The 23,238-nt window shown below is 38.0% G+C and overlaps 1 protein-coding gene across 5 annotated transcripts in view; it reads right to left on the reverse strand.

The window, feature by feature from the left end:
- LOC126470503 (Bardet-Biedl syndrome 2 protein homolog) overlaps nucleotides 1–23,238 on the reverse strand; it is a 178,643-nt gene that overhangs the window by 85,659 nt on the left and 69,746 nt on the right. For all 5 annotated transcript variants that reach the window (XR_007586222.1, XM_050098391.1, XM_050098387.1 and 2 more), the window contains one exon: nucleotides 6,564–6,752. Coding sequence is in view for 4 of the 5 variants with exons in the window: in XM_050098391.1 (XP_049954348.1) it covers nucleotides 6,564–6,752 (189 nt within the window). In the remaining variant the exon portion in view is untranslated. The remainder of the gene's footprint in view (nucleotides 1–6,563; nucleotides 6,753–23,238) is intronic.

A 23,238-nucleotide genomic window follows, 5' to 3' on the forward strand; every position in this document is an offset into this window, starting at 1 on the left:
TTTTGAAGGTTTGTTCAGTGGTATATTGTCTGTGTATCACATGGTGAATAGAGGTAGTCGTACAGAAGTAATAAATTAAAATGTTGTGTGGGATGCTGAAGTCTGAGCATTAAAATGTAATAAGTGATAAACTATTTTCCTTTCATCATTTTTATGGGGGTGTGGTGAGAAAAAATTTCAAAACGGTTTGAAATTATGTCTAATCTTTTTTGGAAGTCACTAAGTGCTCTTATTCTCAAATACTGGATGAATGATGTCCGTGTATTTGCGCAACGTCAGTTATGCTGCATCAAGACAAACATGCAGATTCTAACTATAATATTTGTGTCAAACTTTTAAGATAAAATTATACCTCTTAATTAGCTGATTATTATGGCAGGTTAATTTTTTAAAATTTGGTCAAAATTAATGTGAATTACTGAAAATCTCATTTTTGTTGCCTATACACTGCAACTGGCAACAGGTTCTGGAATAGTGTTTTACTGACATAGATGGTTATTTCCAAAATTATGAACAATAGTTTCATAGCTACTACAAGATATTCTTAGTTTGCTAATGATTTAATTTGGAAAATCTCAGTTTTTATCACCTTTTGCCCAGTTCTGGTAATTCCTGTGAAAGTAGAAATTATTGACATACAATAGTATCTTTTTTTTGCAATATAGGTTAGAGTTACACAGACTTACTCGTTTGGTTGTCATTATTTTGTGTGATATTGCTCTTTTATGTTAATATTACAAATATAACAAATTTTTTATTTTAGCCTTACATGCATTTGTAAGTAGGTGTGCAGGATAATGCTTCAGTCAATCAGCACCTAACAGCTAAACTGTGAACATATCTGTGTCACTGGCTGGGTTCAGTCAGTCAGACCATGGTTAGCCATTTAAATGTAAACTTCCTGGTGAATCATGGATGAGTATGCATTAATTTGTAGTGAAGTATGTCTGTCTGAAGTTAGCCGCTAAATTGTAAAAATAATGTAGTAAGTTATACAAAGTGAACAGCTACAATGTGCCATCTCTGTGTACAAGGCATATTTAGAAAGTAAGTGTACTATGATCATAATAACCTGCAGTTTTTTTAAGAGTTGCAACACTGAGCAGTATAGGGGGATTCCCTGACCCCAGTGAGAATCATATGAACATAGTATTACATAAACTCACATTGTAGTGTCCAGATGTGTGAAAGGTGTTGACAAGAAATCCCACCACATGTGGTCCACATGCTGTGATTCGCTTCCTATTTGCAAAAGGAATAACACCTACCAAAATTTTTCCACCAATCAAGATGGTTTATGATGAAGGTGTTATGAACAGAATGTTTACGTGGTGTAGGGAGTTTGGTGGATGCAGGAAAAATGTTCATGACAAACAGAGGAGTGGAAGACCTATTTTGACTGATAAGTTGGTGCAAATAAATGAGAAAACTGTTCATGAAGATCACCAATTGACAGAGGATGAAATTTCTGTGATGTTTCCACAATTCTCCAGAACTCTCTTATATGAGACACTCACAGAAACGTGGGGTCAGAAACTGTGCATGAGACGTGTCCCAAAACAGCAGACAGAGAAACACAAGAAAAATCAGATCAGTTGCGCCCTCAAGTTTCTTGAGTGACTTGAATTGAAGGTTGAGGATTTTCTGAGCTCTATTATGTCTGGAGATGAAACATGGGTGGCTCACTACATGCCTGACACAAAAAGACAGTCATTACAGTGGCTTCACACAAATTACCCATATGACATTTCAGCAGTGGTTTGGCACTGAAAAAGCATCATTTTGGTTGAATTTTTGCCTCAGAGGGAGCCCATAATGCACAACGATATTATGAGACCTGAACAAACTCAAAAGGGGCGTTCAACACAAAAGGAGGGGAATGCTGACGAGTAGTGTGCTTAACACATGGCAACAGCTGTCCTCACATACAACCTTAGTCACCAAGACTTGGACTCATTTGGCTGGGATGTTTTGAACCACCATCCTGCACTCCCCCAACTTGGCACCTTTAGATTCCCATCTTTTCACCTCCCTGAAGGCACACATCAGTGAAATTAATTTTTCAACCACGCAGCAAGAGCAGAAAGAGGTTCTGAAGTGTGGAAAGGAGCTGGTAGGAGAATTCTTCAAGATGGGCATAAAGAATCTTGTGCCACGGGTGGCCACATGCACTGAACAGGATGGTGATTATGTGGAAAAATAGTCAACAGGCGTATCAACAATATCCTGTAATTTTTTCAAATACACTTTTTAAAAAATATATATGCATATATAAAAATCTAGTACTCTTACTTTCTGAAAATATCTTGTAACTAAAACGTATTTCAAATTGAAACTTCTTGGCGGATTAAAACTGTGTGCCAGACTGAGACTCGAACTTGAGACCTTTGCCTTTCAGTGGTAAGTGCTCTGCCAACTGAGCTACCCAAGCACAAATCACGACCCATCCTCACAGCTTCAATTCTGCCTTACCTCGTCTCCAAACTTCCAAACTTCACAGAAGCTCTTCTGCGGGCAAAGGTCCTGAGTTTGAGTCTTGGTCTGGCACACAGTTTCAATCTGCCAGGAAGTTTCATATCATCACACACTCCTCTGCAGTGTGAAAATCTCATTTTGTATTTCATGTGGTTTGTCAGACAGAATTAGACAGTGAAAGTTCACTGTAAAAGTGTTACCACTCAGTCAAAACATTTGTAATGTAGGTGCTGACCTCTGATATACAAACTGTCTAAAATATTGAATAGAAGCAAATAATCACTATTTTACTGATACTAATAAATGTGAAAAGATCCCGTGTTTTTCATTTAACAAAATGTCACAAAACCATATCATAACTAGAAGGTAGATGCTCAAAAGAAGCAGCACTACTGATGTAAAATATAGGTCCATAACATTACACCTCAGAGATAGAAATCCGCTACTTGGGTCATGGAGCCATTCGAGAACTGCTGTATTGTTGTGTACTCATCATCACCACCACCACCACCACCACCACCACCACCACCACCACCATTCATCATCATCATCACTGGAAAATCTTCCCCCACCCCTGCTCAAAGATATTCTTTCAGCTTGTTAAAATGATCGATCACATGGTGCAAGAGCTGGATTCCCCAATCAGTATCAACCACATTTGTGCCATCTTGATCAAAATCTTGGCACCATTTCACGATGGCTGGATGTGAAATTGCATTTGGTCCACATATTACTATAATTTCATGGTGGTCTGTGTGCAATTTGAATGTTTTGCCTACAAGAACTGTTCTGCGTGGTGTACTTCAACTTTGGAGTAAGTTTCCACTTCCCATACCATTCAAGTCTCACATGGCTATACACCTGTTACCTGTACCACAGCAGTATGTGTCTGCAAAAAATCTGGAACATTCACTTTTTTTCTCACAATACACCATTTTTGTTGTGCAGTGGACTTAATGTGGGATGACATAACTTACATACTTTTTGAACACACTACACAGTATGACAAACTTTCACAAATTTATAACTTTAAAATATGTTTTAATATTTAGATATACTCTCTCAGTACCAATCAGTATCTGCACAATAAGGAGAAATTATATAGGAATGCAGCAGTATTCACTATCCATAAAAATAGAAATCCCCTCACATTCAACACAAGGTTTAGTAAGATATGTTGTATTTATTCTGAAAGTGACAAAAGTGAAATACCTTTTTCAGATATGAATGTGAGTTAATACATATGTTTCTACATAACAGCATTATATAAACAAGATTTTATGAGATGGGTATCAAAATTTAGTATGTTTCATCACTGCATTTTTGCAGTATCAATGAGTTGCAGCATATATATCTTCTTCCACAGTTATAACAACAACAAGAACAACAACTGAAGCAAGAATCTGGTGCATAGTCTATGTCCACTTATGTTTTAGCCTCAATGTCCCTTGCAAAACCTGACACAATACCACAGCACATAATACACAGAATATAAAGGGAAATGATTTACTAGTACAAAAATATAACTTATACAGGATGCCCAAAATTAAAGTTCCAGTTTGAAAACGCTGTAGAAAGAGAACTACTACTCAGAATGATGTCAGATTTGAACAGCATATTAATGTTGTGTGTGTGTGTGGGGGGGGGGGGGGGGGGGGGGGAGCGGGAGGGGAACATCAAGGAAGAAAAAATTTACCAAAAATTTTACTAACAGATGGCACTGTAAACATCTTAACATAAATGGGGTCAGCTATAAATGACAGGAGGATTGCAATATGATGGCTATGGTTTGAGTTGCACATTACATTATCCATACTATTCAGTGTGAATGACTGCACAAGTACAGCACTCAACATTTATGGCACTGTTGGCAAGACAATCTCATCCACCAAGGACAGGTAGGACTGCGTCAGATGAGAAAATCAGCTTTTAAGTGTACAGAGGCCACAAACAGCATAAAAAGCAAAATGACATCAGTTTCTAATTGTCGTGAGACTGACAGAAGACATGTTCAACATGCTGTCCACTATTTTCTGCCACAAGTTGAAGTCAAGAAACAGCATGTCCCACAACAGATTAGTGTCTCCGGGGTCATGTTCAGAATGCGTTACACAATGTGTGCCTTGAATTCAGCTACATTCCTAATTGCAGCACTGAGCACATCTTTTATATAACCCCACAGGCAAAAGTCACACAGATTAAGATCACATAATCTGGACAGCCAGGCTGTAAGAAAATGACGACTGATAATTCTAGTATTTTCGAAAAACTGACTGTGCAATTTGCAGAGGATCACTGTCTTGTACAAAAATGATCCTGCCCACACATCCATGTTGCTGAAGGGTTGAAATGACATTGGTGCACAAAAGACTCTCATAGCATTTACCAGTGACAGTACAAGTAACAAAACCATCAAGACTCATCTTCTCAAAACAATGCAGTCAACACAGTCATCTTTTCAGAATGAAGTGGTAGCGGTCAATATGCAAGTGGATTTTCTGTTGTCAGTATTCTGTAGTTCTGTGTATTGACATGTCCTTTGACATGGAAATGGGCTTTGTCTGTCCACACAACATTCCATGGTCATTCTTGTCCACTTCCATGTGAGCAAGAAATTTCAGAGTGAATGTTTCTGTTGATGGCAACTCCAGAACATGGGAAATTTTGTATAGCTAGCAATGCAGAATGTTTCGTAGGATTTTATGCACCGTGCTTCCCAGGCATGCCCAGTGTTCAGACAATTCCCCATGAAATGCATGTTTGCACACCACCACTCAACCCCTCCTGCAACGTTGTGACGACATTAGACAGATGTTGGATCAATGCCTTCCTCCCTCTGTCACGTTGTACTTCAAAAGACCTTATGTTTTCAAATTTTGTAATCATTTTCTCCAGATCCTCTGCAGGCACTGTACCAATGCTTTTTTCATACCTTGAGTATCTGGAACTACTGCAGGGTTACTGGCACACAGTCCCCATTCTTGTAAAATAACTGTACCATCAGCATGTAATCCTTCATGGAGACAGCCATGTTAGGCATTTCAGATGCAAACTGAGGAACAGCCGCATGCTGCACATCTGTTGGTATGAATATACTGATTCTTACAGTGCCATCTAGTGATCAAATTCTTATTTTTTGATGTTTGCCCTGTATTAATAATATGCTGTTTAAATCTGACATCATTCTAAGTAGTGGTTTTCTTTCTACACCGTTTTGAAACTGTAACTAATTATGGACACCCTGTACATAATTTTATGATTTACAAGGGTTACCCAGAAAGTAATGCACTGCATTTTTTTTCTTCAACAATACTTTATTGAACATAATGGGAATTACACACACAAGAGAATGGTGTTTTATCTACACACCCTATTTTTCCACATAATCTCCACCCTGTTCTATGGCCTTCCTCCAGCGCGAAACAAGGGCATGTATGCCTTGTCAGTACCAATCCTTGTCCTGGTGGCAGAGCCAGTTCTTCACTATGGGAATCACCTCCTCGTCATCCTCAAAATGTCTTCCACGAATGGCATCCTTTAATGGCAAATGACAACATCAGCTTGCTGCAACATGTCAGGTGTAACAGACGTGGATGGTCTCCCCAATCACTGTAAATCATGGAGCTCTGCCTAACTGCCTTCTGATGACCTCACCCTATACTAACTATACTTCTGTCAACAGCAGGTGCTCCATAGACTTTGCACAAGCGTTTGTTAATATTCCCCACAGTTTCTTTATCTGCGGTGAGAAATTCAATGATGTCACATTGCTTGTAATGTACATCATCTACAGATGCTATTTTGAAACTGTCCTGCGGCTACACTATCTGTCAGACATGATGGAAACTTGGCACGCTCACTCAGGAGACTTCAAATAATACATACAAAATGTCTTGTATTCAGAGCACTGTTTTCAGTTGAGAAAAAAAAATGCAGTGCATTACTTTTTCGGCAAGGGTGTCTACAAACTCATACAAGGCTAAATTTAAAAATGAAAACTACTTTCTATATTGTTTGTATGCTAAAAAATAACAACTATTGCTAGTTTGTGAAAGTTAAAAGATATGGCAGAAACAAAGAACACTCACCTCATTATCACCATCACCATCAAAGTCCAATAAAGCAAGCGAGGTGACAGTGTCTCCCGTGACTGTCCAAAATGGCTCATTACCTTCATAGTCAAATCCCTGAATAGAGCAGTTACCACCAACAATGACCAAAGGATTCTTCCAATGACCTAGCCTCCCAATTGTAATGGCAGATACTCCATCCATCACCTAGAATTTTGATATGGTAACAGCACCACATTTTCTGAACAGAGTTTATTGATTATAATCAAAGCACCAACACTCAAATGCCGAGAGAGATTAAAGCATTCTTTTCTTCCACAGAAGGAAACAGCTGTTGTATGCAGAGGTCCATCTCCTTATTTCATATTTCAATACTTTAATAATCAAATGCAGCAGTAACTGCTTTGGTGTTTGAAAATGATGTTTACCTTTATTTGTATTTATTATGGAGATATGCAGCTATGGACAGGTGACATCAAGTACAATTTCATTGTAACATAAAAAACAAATATTTAAGCAAACTTTTCAACCTATCCTGCAAATGACAGACATATAGAGCTATATACATTTCCGAATGATGACAAATTTTTCAAAAAGGCTTAGCCCACTTACAAAATGAAATCTTTGCCATCTCAAATTGTCTGAAGTCCTACATCACAATTTTACATGACTGACTAGTTTTTGCATTTTATCCCCTATTTCAACAACACACTAGACTGGGTTTCACTGCCTGTAAAAATATGTTCCAAGTATGGAAATGTGCCTCTTTCGAAATTTTTGTGAATTTCTCTGTGATATGAGATATAATGTGCCACACATTTTTACATTACAGGGTATGATGCATACAAAGAACAATGCAATAGCGACACTTATTACCTGACAGACAATAACTATGGATAACCAGTTTCACTGGCAGGAATGTTACACATTTGATGTTGTTATTGTTCTTCAAAACAACAACAAAAACAACAACAACAACAGGCATATGCCCTCATGTCTTCTATACAATTTACATGTTCACTCACCAAATTTTACAAAAATTAAATAATAAAACAGTGCCAGTTGGTATTTTCTTCAACCTATTTAAGGCATTTGACTGTGTGAATCACAGTATTCGTCTAGACAAATTTATGTTATATGAGATTGATGGTAAAGCCAACCAATGGATAATGACACATCTAGGAAAAGAATGCAGAAAGTTGTAACTAGCAATTCAACCAATATAGTCTGGGGACATAATTCTGAATGGGGAGAAATCATGTGGGTTTCCCCAAAGCTTAATCTTAGGTCTGCTGTTGTCACTCATATGTTTTAATGTATCATTGACCAATTCTCTGAGAATGGTCTCACACTCTGTTTTAAAAAGACACAACATATTCAGTTCTGCACATCTAGAGTACTACATCAATGACAAGTGTAACACATGGTGAGGAAATAAGAAATGGTGTGTAAACTTCAAAATTCTTAGGTTCCATATTAGTGAGAATTTAAACTGGAAAAAGCGGATTTTGGAACTCCTAAAACAACTTAGTTCAGTCACATCTGTATTTATACTCATTGTAAATATTTGGCAAACACAGTAAGCTGACATATTTTGCATATTTTTAATCAGTAATGTAATATGGCATAATGTTCTGGGACAACCCATCTTTAAGAAATAAAGTCTTCATTGCTTGAAAACATGCTCTAAGAACAATGTGTGGGGTTCAATCACAACCATATTGTAGGCATCTGTTTACAGAGTTGGGCATTCTGACAACTGCTTCACAGTATATTTGTTCCCTCATGAAGTTTGTTGCAAGCAATCCACTAAAGATCAAAAGAAACGAAGACGTACATGTGATGAGTGTTCAATAAGTAATGTAACACATTTTTTCCCTATGTCACTTTTGGATAAAAAAAATTTGGAATTTCTTGTGGGACATTGTGGAAAAGTTTCATGAAGTTCCAATAGGTGGCGGCCTTATACATAACCTTCAAAATGGCCTCTGTAACAGAGGTGTGTCCCAAGAAGAGATCTGTCATTGAGCTTCTTTTGACAAAAAATCAGAGCATCTGACATATTTATAGACACTTGCAGAATGCCTATGGAGACCTGGTAATGAACAAAAGCATGATGAGTCATTAGGCAATGCATCTATCATCACTGCAACAAACTCACATAAACCCATCTGATCTCCCACATGCTGGCCAGCTGCACATAGCTGTGACTCCCACAATGTTGGAATGTGTGGACAACCTCATTCAAGGTGATTGATGGATCACAATCAAACAACTCACTGCTCAATCAAGCGTCCCTGTTAGTAGTGGTTAGTTGGGGGTATTCACAGATGTGTGTCACTGGGTTCCTTGCCACCTAACGCAAGACCATAAAGAATAACTAAGGACCATCTGTGCAGAATTGCAAGCACGTTATGAGGCTGATCATGACAATTTTTGGTCATACATCATCACAGGCGATGAAACATGGTTTCATAACTTTGAACCAGACACAAAATGGCAATACATGGAGCAGTGCCACACCACTCTCCTCCGAAGAAAAAAGTTCAAAGCTGCACCCTCAGCCAGTAAAGTCATGGTGACACTCTTGTGGGACTCTGAAGGGGTTATTCTGTTTGACGACCTCCCTCATAGTACAACAATCAACTCAAAAGTGTATTGTGCTACCAGCAGGAAATAGAAGAAATAGGTTGTGTGTTTGTCATCACAAAAATGCAAACAAACTTCTCCTTCTCTATGACAATGCAAGGGCTCATACAAGTCTGCGCACCCAAGAGCAGCTCACAAACCTTCCCCATCCACCCCACATCCCAGATCTCGCATCTTCTGACTCCCATCTGTCTGGTCCAATGAAGGATACATATTGTGACATATTGTGAGAAGCAGTAAGTGGATGATGGGGAAGTTAGTGATGCACCAAGACATTGGCTCTGACGGTAACCAGTAGAGTGGTTCCATGGGGGCATACAGGCCCTCCTAGAAAGGTGGTGTAAGGCCATTGTGGTGAATAGAGATTATGTTGAGAAATGTGGTTTTGTAGCCAAAAGAGTGGGGAATAATATGGTGTATTGGAATCCTGAATAAAACCAACCTGCTTTCAGAAAAAAGGGTTGCAGTACTTATTGAACACTCCTCATAATCACAATACCAGGAAAAAAAAGACATTCATTACTCCACATAAGGTTGTCTTTACCACAAATAGTGGTACACAATGTTGCAACAAAAATTTTTGATCGCTTACCCAGTGATATAGAATGACTGGCAGACAGCAACGCAAAAGCTAAAAACAAACTGAAAAAGTTTCTCCTTGACAAGTACTCCTATTCCATAGAAGAATTTCTATTATTGTAATGTATAAAACGTGGTGGGTAGGAATTATTACTAGCTCACATCTGATAAATGTTAAGCATGTAGCCATATTTACGAATTAATTTGTAATGTCAATGTAAAATGACTCATTTCACATTGTGCAAAATGATCCACGGAACATGTAACTAACAAACTAACTAACTCACTCAACTTACCATCCACTCCCCTACTTCTGTGAGTGCTCCACCATAAAATCCCTAATGTGATCAATAACTTCAAAAATTTTGTAACTTGCTGAATAAATGTTATGTTGCATAAGGATGCTTTAGTAACATTTACCATGTCAAATTTTAACTTTTTTTTATTATGTTGCATTGCTTCCTGTAGGCAAAACAGAGCTATGTCAAGGGAAAGAAGACTATGTTGTGGAATGTGTACTCCTCTTCCAGCTGTTAACATATTCATGTACTTCTAAGAGGTGAAATCTTTTTGTACAATTATTTAATGAGCCATTTCCATTTAGTGTTGAACATGGAGGACTATGATTTGGATTTTCACAGTAATTCAGGAGACAATAAAAGTACTTAAAAACAAAACAGTCCCTTACATATTTGCATATTCCAAGACTTGGAATATGAACAAGGTCCATTTTTTTAACTCAAGCATCCATGTGCACTTATCATAGTTCAACCCTATTCAAATTAAGTTAAAATTTGTGTATAGTGGAATACGAGATAAGAGGATAACTTTATCACACTGGTTTGTACTGAAATAATCCATATTTAGTTTTTGCACTGCAAGAGAATTTCACCCCATTAAAAATGGATCCACACGCATTGTTTCAATGAAGATCTTTCCGTATTCCAAGGAAACACATCTGCCAAACAAGTGACGAACATTAAACTGATAACCATAATGGAAATGAAGGACAAAAGGGAAACAATGGAAAGGCACAGGCAGCAAGAAAGCATCAGAAATGCAAAGAATGAAGCTTCTCTGGAAACACTTATTTTCAGTTTCTTTTCATCTAACCTAGCCCTATGACTGCAAACAATTACATTTATACAATCTTGGTATTAATGACCTTGAGAGTGAGGAGAGTACAGTGTTTATGTGACATGATGGAGAGCAGACAAAGTTGGATGACACGTAATTTACTACTGTAGTGAGAAACTGATTAACTGCTTGAAGGATACTGTGATATATTCCAACAGTTGTGTGGGACAAATTATGAATTTCAAAATTTCTATGGTCCAGATATTCTCTTGTCTGCAAATGAACTTCGAGGAACAATTAATGAAAACAGGCCACAGTTTTCCCTGAAATGATACATTTTTCTGTCACTGAGTAAGCTCACTATAAACACATCTGTATGTCTAAGCACGGTATGGAAATAGTTTCATAAGCAAAGAACAATAAACTATTTGATGTAGTGAGAACATAGAGAACTACTGTCGGTTGTTGTGTAGGCAGAAACAATAGCCATTCATTCACAGAAAAAAGACTAGTGATGCATGGCTAGAAACATGTTGTAATTTAAGAGGCTTCATATAACATACCTATCCAATGGTAATGGAACTCAAACATTCCACGGATGACAGTGAGAATGGGGGAAGTGTGGACTTTGCTAGAGGGAAGGTAGGTCATACTAAGGTGGTGTACCCAGAAGGGTAAAAATATATAAATACATTAATAATAATAATAATAATAATAATAATAACAATCAGAGGGGCAAAGCTAAATGACGTCAAGAAATTTCTTCCATAGCAAGCATTCTATCTGACGGGGAATCCTAAACTCATTCCATATTTCAGGCTTTTGACAATGTTCCTTACAAGAGACTTCTAATCAAATCGTGTGCCTATGGAGTATTGCTTCAGCTGTGCAACTGGATTCATGTTTTCCTGTCACAAAGGTCACAAGGTGAATTTCTTAGCATTGCTTCAGTTGTGAAACTAGATTCATGTTTTCCTGTCACAAAGATCACAAGGTGAATTTCTTAGCACCATGAAATGCAATGTGCAATCTGCTCTTCTGCACTTCTTAGTGCAGTATCTATATTACACACAGTTTTCTCACTTTAAGGTGGTTTTGCCAAAGGGTAAATGAATCTGGTATCTCACTCAGATGATTTAACACTCTAATCAAAATAGACCTGTAGCACCTCCATCTCACATGGACCAGCTCTTGAAAGAGCTGTTTCTCTCTTAGTTCTCAGTTGGCCTGCTCTGTTATAGGAAACTGACATTTACAAGGGAACTCAATCTATACGTCTGTTTCATCGTCTACTCCTCTGTCTCCAAACTTGATGAATGGAGACCTACTCTGACGAAGGCCTACTACTGATGTGAAAGTCAATGACACCATTCCTATAGGCTACATGGACCACAACAGACCACCTCTGGAACTGGTGTTCACCACAGCTGGTTTCCATGACCTGTATCTCCACATTACGTACAGACTGTTAGTGACTGACTGGTAAAACTTACACAATCACAACTGAAACTTTGTTTCATTTGTTTTTGCCTTGTAGTTTTCTCTTTAGTTAGGTGCACATGCTGTGTTTAATAAACTTTCAGAGATATATTATTTTACATTGTGAAGAACCGTGGCACATCATCAGTGACTAGTTTTGTGACTTCAGAGGAAATGCTAAAGGGTAAAAAAGGAAAAATTAGTGCATGACATTGCTGCTCAGTCCACTTAGCAGAAGTACCATCTGGTTAGCAGAATCAGTGCTGTTCAAACACTCATCCTGCTTTAGCCCAATCAACTGCACACTTGTCCCGTAGGTGCTTTCTGAAACTGAGCTGGCAACTAGCAACTGAGCACAGATGATAAGCATTTCAAACGACTTTACAAGTTCTAGTAGCAGGTTAACAGTGGCAATGCAGTGCACCTTCTTACACAGTAGGGACCTAAGGAAAGAAAGATTAGGGTTTAGCGTTCCACTGATACCAATGTCATTACAGATGGTTCACAAGCTCAGAAGTGCAATGTTGTGAAGGAAAATTGGTCACCAACTTTTCAGAGAAATCATACTGTCTTTTGCCTTAACAAAATTAGGGGAACAAGAGAAAACTGAAATCAGAATGTGCGAGCTGGAATTCAAACGCTGCTGCTCCTGAACGAGTGTCTAGAGCAGCGGTAGTAAGGGTGGTCCCTAACACCCATTAGTGAGCATTCCAGCTTTCATGGTGACCAGTAGGTTTTAAAAACATTTTCATTAGGTTTTCATAAAATTTTGGCAAAGTGTACAGTAAGTAATTATTATTGTATGCTTTATATTGCTGTAGATCTGCTTTATAAACGTTATTAAATAAAAGTACTTTCCTATTCCACCATTACTGTGGAACTTGTATGCAGTTAGACTATTTTACTACTAAAAGAGATACAAAAGTGGGCAGAAGTCGAAAAGCAGTTGACTACCTCTGATCTAGAGTGCTAAAAGTACTGCACCAATTCATGGAACTTACAACGGATTATTCAAAAACAAAGATTCAAGATGTTATGTCGATATACAAGAATCAGCATCCTCAGATAGCTAAGTGCACAGTATTTGTAGGTGTTATAGTTCACTGACAAACTAAATAACAAGCAAGCAAATGCCTGCTCAGTCTATCCTGCTACATCACAATGAGCACCAAGGAGCTGTTTTACAAATTAATGCTAGACCTTCCACATCACACTTTTTTAACCTGTGGCAAAGTAAATCTCAGACACACCTGTGGAGTATTTAGTTTTCACTAAATGTGTTAATACTACGATTAGTAACTAATGCTAGACCTGCAGAATCTATGTAAATCACCAAATACTACACTGCACTGTTGGGTGAGAAACAGATTCTTAGTGTTCCTGTAATTATGTTGTAGCATGCTTCCAAAAAATGTCACATTCCCTACTACAAGTGTTGTTCACTCTTTACTTTAAACATGTTATACACTCCGAGGTTTTCGTTTTTCCATATAGTGTCGCTCACCTTGCTCCCCTGCCTTCTGGCCTTTCTCACACATTGAGAAAAACCTGTTCAGTGAACATTTTCTGTTGAAAAAATGTGCAGACAGCTGTTACATACTGGTTCCAATACCAGGTGGCAGATAAATGACCCAGGAACACAAAAGTCAATCTCACAGTACACCAAGGAACTAAATTCCAATGGTGACTGTGTTCGGAAGTAGCTCAACAACTCATGTTATTTGTCCTAGTAAAAGGCTGGTTCTCAATAACTATGCTGTCTCTCATATTACAACCCCAGATAAGCTTACTTTCTGGATAATCATCCTGGTTGCTCACTGTATATAATGAATTAATTATAATGGTGAATTGTGAATAGACATAATGAGAAAATTCTTGAACAGCTGCAAACGCTCACTTGCACTGAACTATCAGTGTATACTACAGTGAAATTGAGATATTTGACTAAAATATTATGAAAGAAAGACTTGAAACCAATTTTCCAACTTAATTTTTTAAGGAAAAAAACTACACATCCTAAGAAATCATAGGGAAGATTGACTCCAAACACGACATAAATAATGGGATGAAAAGAACAGTCTTAAAAGCCATCCTTCATACAGATTTCGAAAGACCTTGTTGCCCGCATACTACGATTAAATAGTTAGTCCTTTGGTGGACAAGGAACAGTGGGGTATGCATACGCCTATCATACAGATAAAATCTTAAGAAGCTTACCATATAATGAGCAGTTGACATCTGCTTTGAAATGTGTGGCTCAGCAGCTTTGTCAGAGACTGGGATTACAGGTGGGCTAAAAGGCCCTTATTGGCAGCCTAGTTCCCTCATTGTGTACTAGAATGGACATCAAGCAGCTTTATACATGTCTGATGTTTAGACCAGAAGGTATGATAATTTTTTATCATTTTGTTATATTATTCTGTAAATGTAACTATATGTAACTTCTACGTATTCTGATGCTTTGGTCCACCAGGGAAAGTTTGATATCTGACATTTTTGTTAATGCACAAGTAACAAATGAAAGAATCTAGTCTAGATGGAGACTCTAAAGCATTAAGATGGATGAAGATGGTATGTCTGATTATAAGTAGAAAAATTTATTGTATTTTGTAACAGGTAAACGTTTCTCTTAAGAGTAATGAATCAATGGGGTAAAAGAGAACAGGAAGTTTTGAAGTATAGTGAATCTTGTTTGGGACTCTGAAGCATGTAGATGGACGGGTGTGGGTGCAGAGTTAATTAGTGGAAAATCTATTAATTATGGAAGAGAGATAAGCAGCTTTCATATAGTTGAAATTGGAGTAGTTCAAGAAGATATGAGACACACAGTACTGAGATGAAGAACACATTATTAATTTATAGATACTAGAAGGAAACAGAACTTTCAAGACAACAATTGCTTTACCACTGTTGAAATAGCATATCAACATCTTAACAAGACATCAAATTCTGAAATCTGTCATAGAAGAAGAATCACAACAGGTGAAGATTTTGAAGACAGAAGAAAGGCAACAACAAAAACTAAAATACAGAAGATTTTTCAGGAGCCAGCACAAAAGAAAAAGGAGGCTGAAGTTAACAGTACATGAAGAACCATAGAACCAGACACTATATCGCCAAGAAAATGCAAGAACATCACACACAGATATGGAAACACTGTGAGAAATGCATGCTTGAACATAAATGCAAATTCTAACCAAGCTGTCCTATCTGACATGAACGGTGCTTGTGCAATGCGCTCAATACATTGTAAGTGTCAGTCATGGTCAGAACAGTATCCTGGATGGTTGTGAGCACAATATGTTGGAGCTCAGTGTATTCAAACATGGGCAAACTGTTGGTGCTTGTATGATGAAAGGGTGTTCTGTAACCACAGGGGAGGGGCAAAAGGTTTGGCTTCTCAAGAGGCACCATAATGAAGATTTATACCGCATACAGGGGAAGTAAAAAAACATCACGCACTAAGTCACAGTGTGGATAAAAGTGTGTGTTGAATAGTCATGACAGACAGTCATTGGATAGGATTGTCACAAAAAATAAAACGACAACAACTGCAAAAGTCACTGCAGAACCGAATGTCAGCCTCATGAACTCTGTCGGCCTGAGAACAACATGAAGGGAGCTCCATAAGCACAGAATTGCAGAGTGAGCTGGAATGTCAAAACCACTCACCAGTATGCAAAAGCCCATAACAGGAAAATGTGGTGCTGAAGCCATAAAACCTGGACTATGGAGCAATGGAAGGAAGTCAAATTTCACACCGTTTCCCTATATTATGATATTCCATGAGCCCAATGGTTACTGTGCAAGGTTACACTACTGCCAAGGATTATCTGACCCTTTTGGCAGATCAGGTCAGTCTCATGTAACAATGTCTTTTTTCCAACTGTGATGCTGTGTTCCAAGATGGCAGGGCCCCTGTTCACACAGTTCACATCATCCAGGACTGGTTTTGTGAGCACGAGAGTGAATTGTTGCATCTCCCCTGGCCATCACAGTCACCAGATTTGTATGTATTGAATCTCTGTGGTCTACTTGGGAGAGAATGGTGTACGATCATTATCCTCCTCCACCTTCGTTACCTAAACTTGCCTTTATTTTGCACAAAGAGTGGTATGAGACACACGACCTGTATTTATTCATTCTGAGATGACTGGAAGCCAGTTTGAATGCCAATAGGTTTCCTACACTGTATTAGGCATGGTAATGTGCTGTGTTTCTAGTGTATCCACATTTTTGTCCATCAGCTATAATTTCTCTTTGAAAGTATACCCAACCATTTTTCCACCTTATTCTGAACAAGAAGAGATACTTAGAATTTCACCCATTCTACAGCCTACGCAATGAGTAGAAACTGACTGCTACCATATTGTGTACCGACTGCGAGTCATTTTACAAAAGTTAGCTTAATCTGAGTGAGAACCAAAGCATGCTAGGATATATGAAAGTGAAAACCAATAAAAGTGACAACTCATCACCTAAACACATGGTTACACAGTTGTTGATCGTTGAGCGTACAAAACTGTGTCTACTATACTCATTCAGAACATTCCGAACTCACATCCTGCTCTTACACAATCTAAAATATTTACAGTGTGCACTCTATGACACAGTTCCACATTGGAGGAGCAGCAGAAATTAATTTGATACTTTTGTTAATTAATTTTGTCATTGTTGAGATAGCGCCCGCATATGTCTGGGTTCAGTGATGATCAAAAACAGCTGTGGTGCGCTGACACCAAAGAGCATCCAACTCAGCAATGGCAACACCATGTGAGAAAAGTGAATATTCCAACAATTTATATGCAGACACAAGCTTTGTTTTGGCAATATGTGAAGACAGCATCATAACAGACTATCATGTAGCCACGTCTAAGATCACAGAACAGATAAACCAATTTCATTACGTAAAGAAATGATTTGAGTTCTATCACATCTTAATTTATTATTAGCTCAAAATTTCCATCAGCTGGAATCTGCAATTATATCCCTTAAAAGAACTGTGAAAACACTACCACTTGTGTGTAAAATAAAGTATGTTCTTTGCTCTTACTACGACAAATAACCTTGTAATTAATGAAGTGTTGTATTTTTTTTCTAAATATGTTTGAGTACAATAAAGGAAAAAATAGGTTCTCATTTGCTTAGCAAGAACAAGACAAAAAGCTACAATACATTACAGCATGTAACAGAAATAGCGAAATTTACATTTTACATTACAGTTACTTTTGAGTCCCTGAATTTAATGGGCATGACCTTACAAATTTGTACCAGATGTATCAATTTCTACTACAATAGCACAGTCCTTGTAAAACTTTGCATTCTGATTCATACCACTATTTTATGTGCGAGTGTATGTGTGAATGATTTATGTCGCCTGTATTACATTAAAGTAGGAGGAAGCTAGCAGCGAGCAGATTCAGTAGAGAAATCCATTTAGCATTGAATTATTTTTTTGACTAGACCTAATCACATTAAAGGGGAGTATCCTTTCAAAGCAGTTCCAATGCAGAGTCTTCGATAGCAACTCTGCATGGTACAGAGTGTGAGCCGTTTATAACAATACGTTACACTTTAACCAACAGCTTTTTGCTGATAACAAAGTGGTTGCTTTGGGGTTAGCTGACATTATCAGGTGCTACAAGCAACAGTAGTGATGGAACACTTGAGGAGAAACTTGGAGAATATTTTGCCTAAATTTCCTGGTCATGTTATAGTTTTAGGTGGAGATTTTAACTTACTAGCTATAGACTAGGAGACTCAAGTGATTAGGGTCGGCAGTAAGGACATAGAATTGTGTGACATTGTTCTAAGTGTCTTAGCCAAAAATTACATTGAGCAGTTAATCAGAGAACTGATTCATGATGACATCATCTTGGACCTGCTGGGGACAAACAGATGCAAACTTTTGAATTCTGAGTAGGACAGCGAATCAGTGATCAAAAGGCCATTACAGCACCACTGAATACAGCTGTAAATAGGAATACAAAGAAAGACAGGAAGATTTTCCTGTTTAGCAATAGTGACAAGAGAGAGAGAGAGAGAGAGAGAGAGAGAGAGAGAGAGAGAGATTACCTGACAGGTCATCACAAAAATTTCATGTCCAGAACTGACAATGTTGAACATCAATGGACAAAGTTCAAAATCATCATACAACACGCCTCCAATAATTATGTACTGAGCAGAATTGTGAGGGATGGGAAAGACCCACCATGGTTTGACAACCACGTTAGGAAGCTGCTACAAAAGCTAAGAGAGCTTCACAGAAAATTTAAACATAACCAAAGCCTCGCAGACAGACAAAAACTTAATGAAGGCAAAGTTATGATAAAGGGGATCTATGTGTGAAGCATTCAATAAATACTAAAAGTAAAAACTGTCTATCAATTTGACAGAAAATCCTAAGAGGTTCCAGTCTTATGTTAAACCAGTAAACTGATCAAAGCCATCTGACCAGACAAACTGTGAACATAATGGCACTGAAACAGAAAATGACAGGGAAAATGCTGAAATACTAAACATCTTTTTTCAAGACTGTTTCACAGAGGAAGATCACACTGTGGTTCCTCCTTGAAATCATCGCAATGGATGACAAAATGACAGATATCAAAATAGGCCAAGGGATAGGAAAGCAACTGACATTACTTAACAGAGGAAAGGCCACTGGACCTGACAGGACATCAATTTGGTTCTACACAGAGTATGCGAAAGAACTTGCCCCTTTTCCAGAACCAGTGTACCATAAGCCTTTAAAGGAGTGAAGCGTTCCTAATGGTTGGAAAAATGCATGTGTTATTCCTGTTTTCAATGTGGGTTGTTGATCAGATGCACAAAACTAAAGGCCTACAACTCTGACTTTGATCTGTTGTAGAATTTTGAACATGTTTTATGCTCGCATATTATGACATTCCTGAAAACTGAAAATCTCTTCTGTAGGAACCACCATGGGTTCCGAAAACAATGATAATGTGAGATACAACTCATTCCATTCATCCACGAGATCCAGAAAGCAGTAGATACAGGCACCCAGATAGATGCTGTGTTTCTTGACTTCTGCAAGACATTCAATACAGTTCCTTACTGCCACCTAATGAAAAAAATACAAGTGTACAGAATACCTGGCCAACTCTGTGACTGGAATGAGGATTTTCTAAGCAAACATAACACAACAAGTTATTCTAAACAGAGAAAAGTCTTCAGACGTAGTAGCTTTGGGCATGTTCCAGTGGAGTGTTATAGGACCACTGCTTTTCATGATATAAATACAAATGACCTGCAGATAACGTCGAAAGTTCCACAACGCATCTCGCAGCTGACAGTGCGTATACAGAGAAGTCACAGGGTTAGAAAGCTGTAACAGATTGCAGGAAGAGCAGCAGAGTATCGATGCTTGGTGCAGAGAGCAGCAACTTGTTCTCAACATAAACAAATGTAGCATCTTGTGAATACATAGACAGAAAGACCCTTTATCATTTGATTAAAAAACTGCAGAACAATCACTGGAAGCAGTTGCTTCCTTATATCTCTGAGTATATGTATGGAGTTATATAAACTGGAACCATCACATAAAACTAATCACGAGTAAGGCAGATGCCAGACAGATTCATTGGAAGAACGCTCAGGAAATTTAGTCCATCAACAAAGAAGTAGCTTTCAAAACACTCGTTCAACCAACATCTGAATATTGTTTGTCAGTATGAGATCAGTACCAGATAGGACTGACAGAAAATAGAGAAGAGCCAAAGAAGAGCAGCATTTTTCATTACAGGCTCATTTTGTAAGTGCAACAGCATCATGAAGACAGCGATGCTCCATCACAATATGGTCTACTGTTAAAGTTCCAAGAATGTACATTCCTACAGATGTCAACCGATATATTGTTCCCTCCTAAATATATCTCACGAAAAGTTCATCAAGATAAAATAAGAGATTTCAAGCCCACATCAAGGCTTACTAGGAATCGTTTTTCTCATGAACCATATGCAACTTGAAAAGGGAAAGTGACTGGTACACAAAGTACCTTCCACCATACACTGTAAGACGGCTTGTAAAGTACAGATGTAAATGTGGTTTCTGACACACAGCAAAGGTGTTTGGGTTTATTACAAATTGTTGAAAACATCTTAAATAGTTTAATATAGTGGAAGGTAGTATAGAACATTTCAGTACCACAACAGTGGTCATGCAGACCCATAAAACGAGCATCCATGCACATGTCCTGTAGGGCTGCAACAAGCCAACATTTTAAAATAGTCAATGCTTTTAATGACTGTGCTTTCAGGTTCCTAAGGTGTGAAAGTCAAGTAAGCTTACAATCAGAAGAGAGGACCAAAGTCCTAATCTTTCATATTTACAACAGAAAACGTCATCCCAAGTTCATGGAGATAAACACACTATGAGCTGTAGAAAAGAAAACGGATTTCTCAGGCGAGAACTTAAAAATCTTTTTTCTTTGCTCATTCTTCCAGCCTTTTATTTCTTTGTTGAAACAGAAATTGCCTGTGTTCTTTTCAAAGGAGATGAGGTGAATTTGTTTGTGAAGCTGAACCCTGACAGACAGCCCCAAGGCTGCCAAAGTGCTGCGGCTGGTCCAACTGAAGCAACCATTGCTGTGAGCCCCTAACACATTGATATTTTCAATCTCTATAAATCAACAAAAGTGAATAATTTACACTGAATAAAGATTTTCATAATGAACTGCTTAATTAACAACTTTTAAATGCTTCACGCGATTTCAACAACCGATATCTCAGATGACAGCGTTGCACTATAGCTATCATCCTTTAAAGCTACATATCTGTATTTATTTCATTTCTTGATTTATTATGTTTTTCATATCTCTTCATGATGCGAATGTTTGTCATTGTATTCTTTGCAAAAACACAGCAAATGAATGCAACATGAATACTGTATGTTTTGTCATATTTGTGTATTTACTTAACGAATATGTTACTATTCTTGCTGGATATTTATTTAACTACTGATTACAACTGTTAATACAAAATGGTCAATCGTGTGTGTTAACTGACACCACCATTGAAGAGTGCTAAAAAACGTTTCTGTCAAGCATGCTTAAATAATTGTTTAAACAATATTCTGCAACAATCAGTTGTCATTTAATGTGGGCACACTTGTGTAAGAATGCTGGCTCATTTACTAATGAACAAACCCTTATTTGCAATTACTGTGATTTATTTATTTAAATATTTAAAAATTCTTTTAATATATTGGTTTAAGTGGTCAAGTTGAGTCAAATCATGTCTCTAGAACTTACGAACAATGTATTATTGGTGGGGATGGCCTTTAGCAAATGAGAGTTGAACAGTGGTGGAACACTGCTGAAGTCAAATAGTGATGCGACACTTTCTAGTGAAAAGCTCAAGGGAGCGATTCTGGTCATTTTTGTGGGGAATTCTTGATGAAGGCACACCTGCCTATGGCATTGTGTGGCATTTCAACGTGTAGGTGATGAATCCCAGGCAGGAAATGGCCACTACCATATTTTAACTTCTGGAGTGACTTATATGTTGAGAGGTTTAAATGTACTCCAGTGTAGGACACTTAACTTTTTCCACCTGCATTACAAAACTGAGAATAGACAGAGTGTGAGTTTTTGTATCCCTCAGGTTAATTTGGGAATCATCATGTAAACCCTGAACTATTTTGAGCTGGCAAATATTTTGTGTATTGTGGTCAAACTGGACTTCGTTTCACATATCTTTGATGACTATTTAGTATGAAGAATCTGCTACCATTCTCATAATGCTCTAAATGCAGCTAAATCTTTGATGACTATTTAGTACGAAGAATCTGCTACCATTCTCATAATGCTCTAAATGCAGCTTTACTGCATTTGATAAGGTTATTTTCTATCTGCCTTTTAATTGGATATCGCAGGACCTCTTTCCGTTTATTATTCAATATAATTCTCTGTAGTCTACATCATAGTCCAGTTATCTAAGGTGCGAGCAACATCACGTAAATTCACAATTGGTTTGGTCATAAAGGAAGCTGTTTAGAGTGTGACAACTCAGGAGAAAACGGTTATGAAACACTGCATCAGGCTTCTGACAGGTGGTCACATTAATGTGAACAGAGTGTGTATGTCATAAAAGGCTGACAGGTTTTCTGCAGCTGGACAGCATTTGAAGCTAGGCACAACTACCTATTTGTCCTTGATTGTGGAGTCATACTTGTAATTCCACCAGCAGACAGGATGCTTTCACATTTTGTCTGAAAACTGTGTGACGGCTACTTCAGAGCATATTATTCTTAATACACTATGTGATCAAAAGCATCCGGACACCTGGCTCAAAATGACTTGCAAGTTTGTGGTGCCCTCCATCGGTAATGCTGGAATTCAATATGGTGTTGGCCCATCTTTAGCCTTGATGAGAGCTCCCACTCTCACAGGCATATGTTCAATCAGGTGCTGGAAGGTTTCTTGGGGAATGGCAGCCCATTCTTCATGGTCGAAGCTGCGTTGGTAAAGTACCAGAACTTCAAGCGCTGATAGAAAGCACCGAAGCTGAAATCGTTATAGGTACAGAAAGCTGGCTTAAGCCAGAGATAAATTCTGCCGAAATTTTTACAAAGGTACAGACGGTGTTTAGAAAGGATAGATTGCATGCAACCGGTGGTGGAGTGTTCGTCGCTGTTAGTAGTAGTTTATCCTGTAGTGAAGTAGAAGTGGATAGTTCCTGTGAATTATTATGGGTGGAGGTTACACTCAACAACCGAGCTAGGTTAATAATTGGCTCCTTTTACCGACCTCCCGACTCAGCAGCATTAGTGGCAGAACAACTGAGAGAAAATTTGGAATACATTTCACATAAATTTTCTCAGCATGTTATAGTCTTAGGTGGAGATTTCAATTTACCAGATATAGACTGGGACACTCAGATGTTTA

This window comes from Schistocerca serialis, chromosome 3 (genome assembly GCF_023864345.2).
Source record: "Schistocerca serialis cubense isolate TAMUIC-IGC-003099 chromosome 3, iqSchSeri2.2, whole genome shotgun sequence".
NCBI lineage: Eukaryota > Metazoa > Arthropoda > Insecta > Orthoptera > Acrididae > Schistocerca > Schistocerca serialis.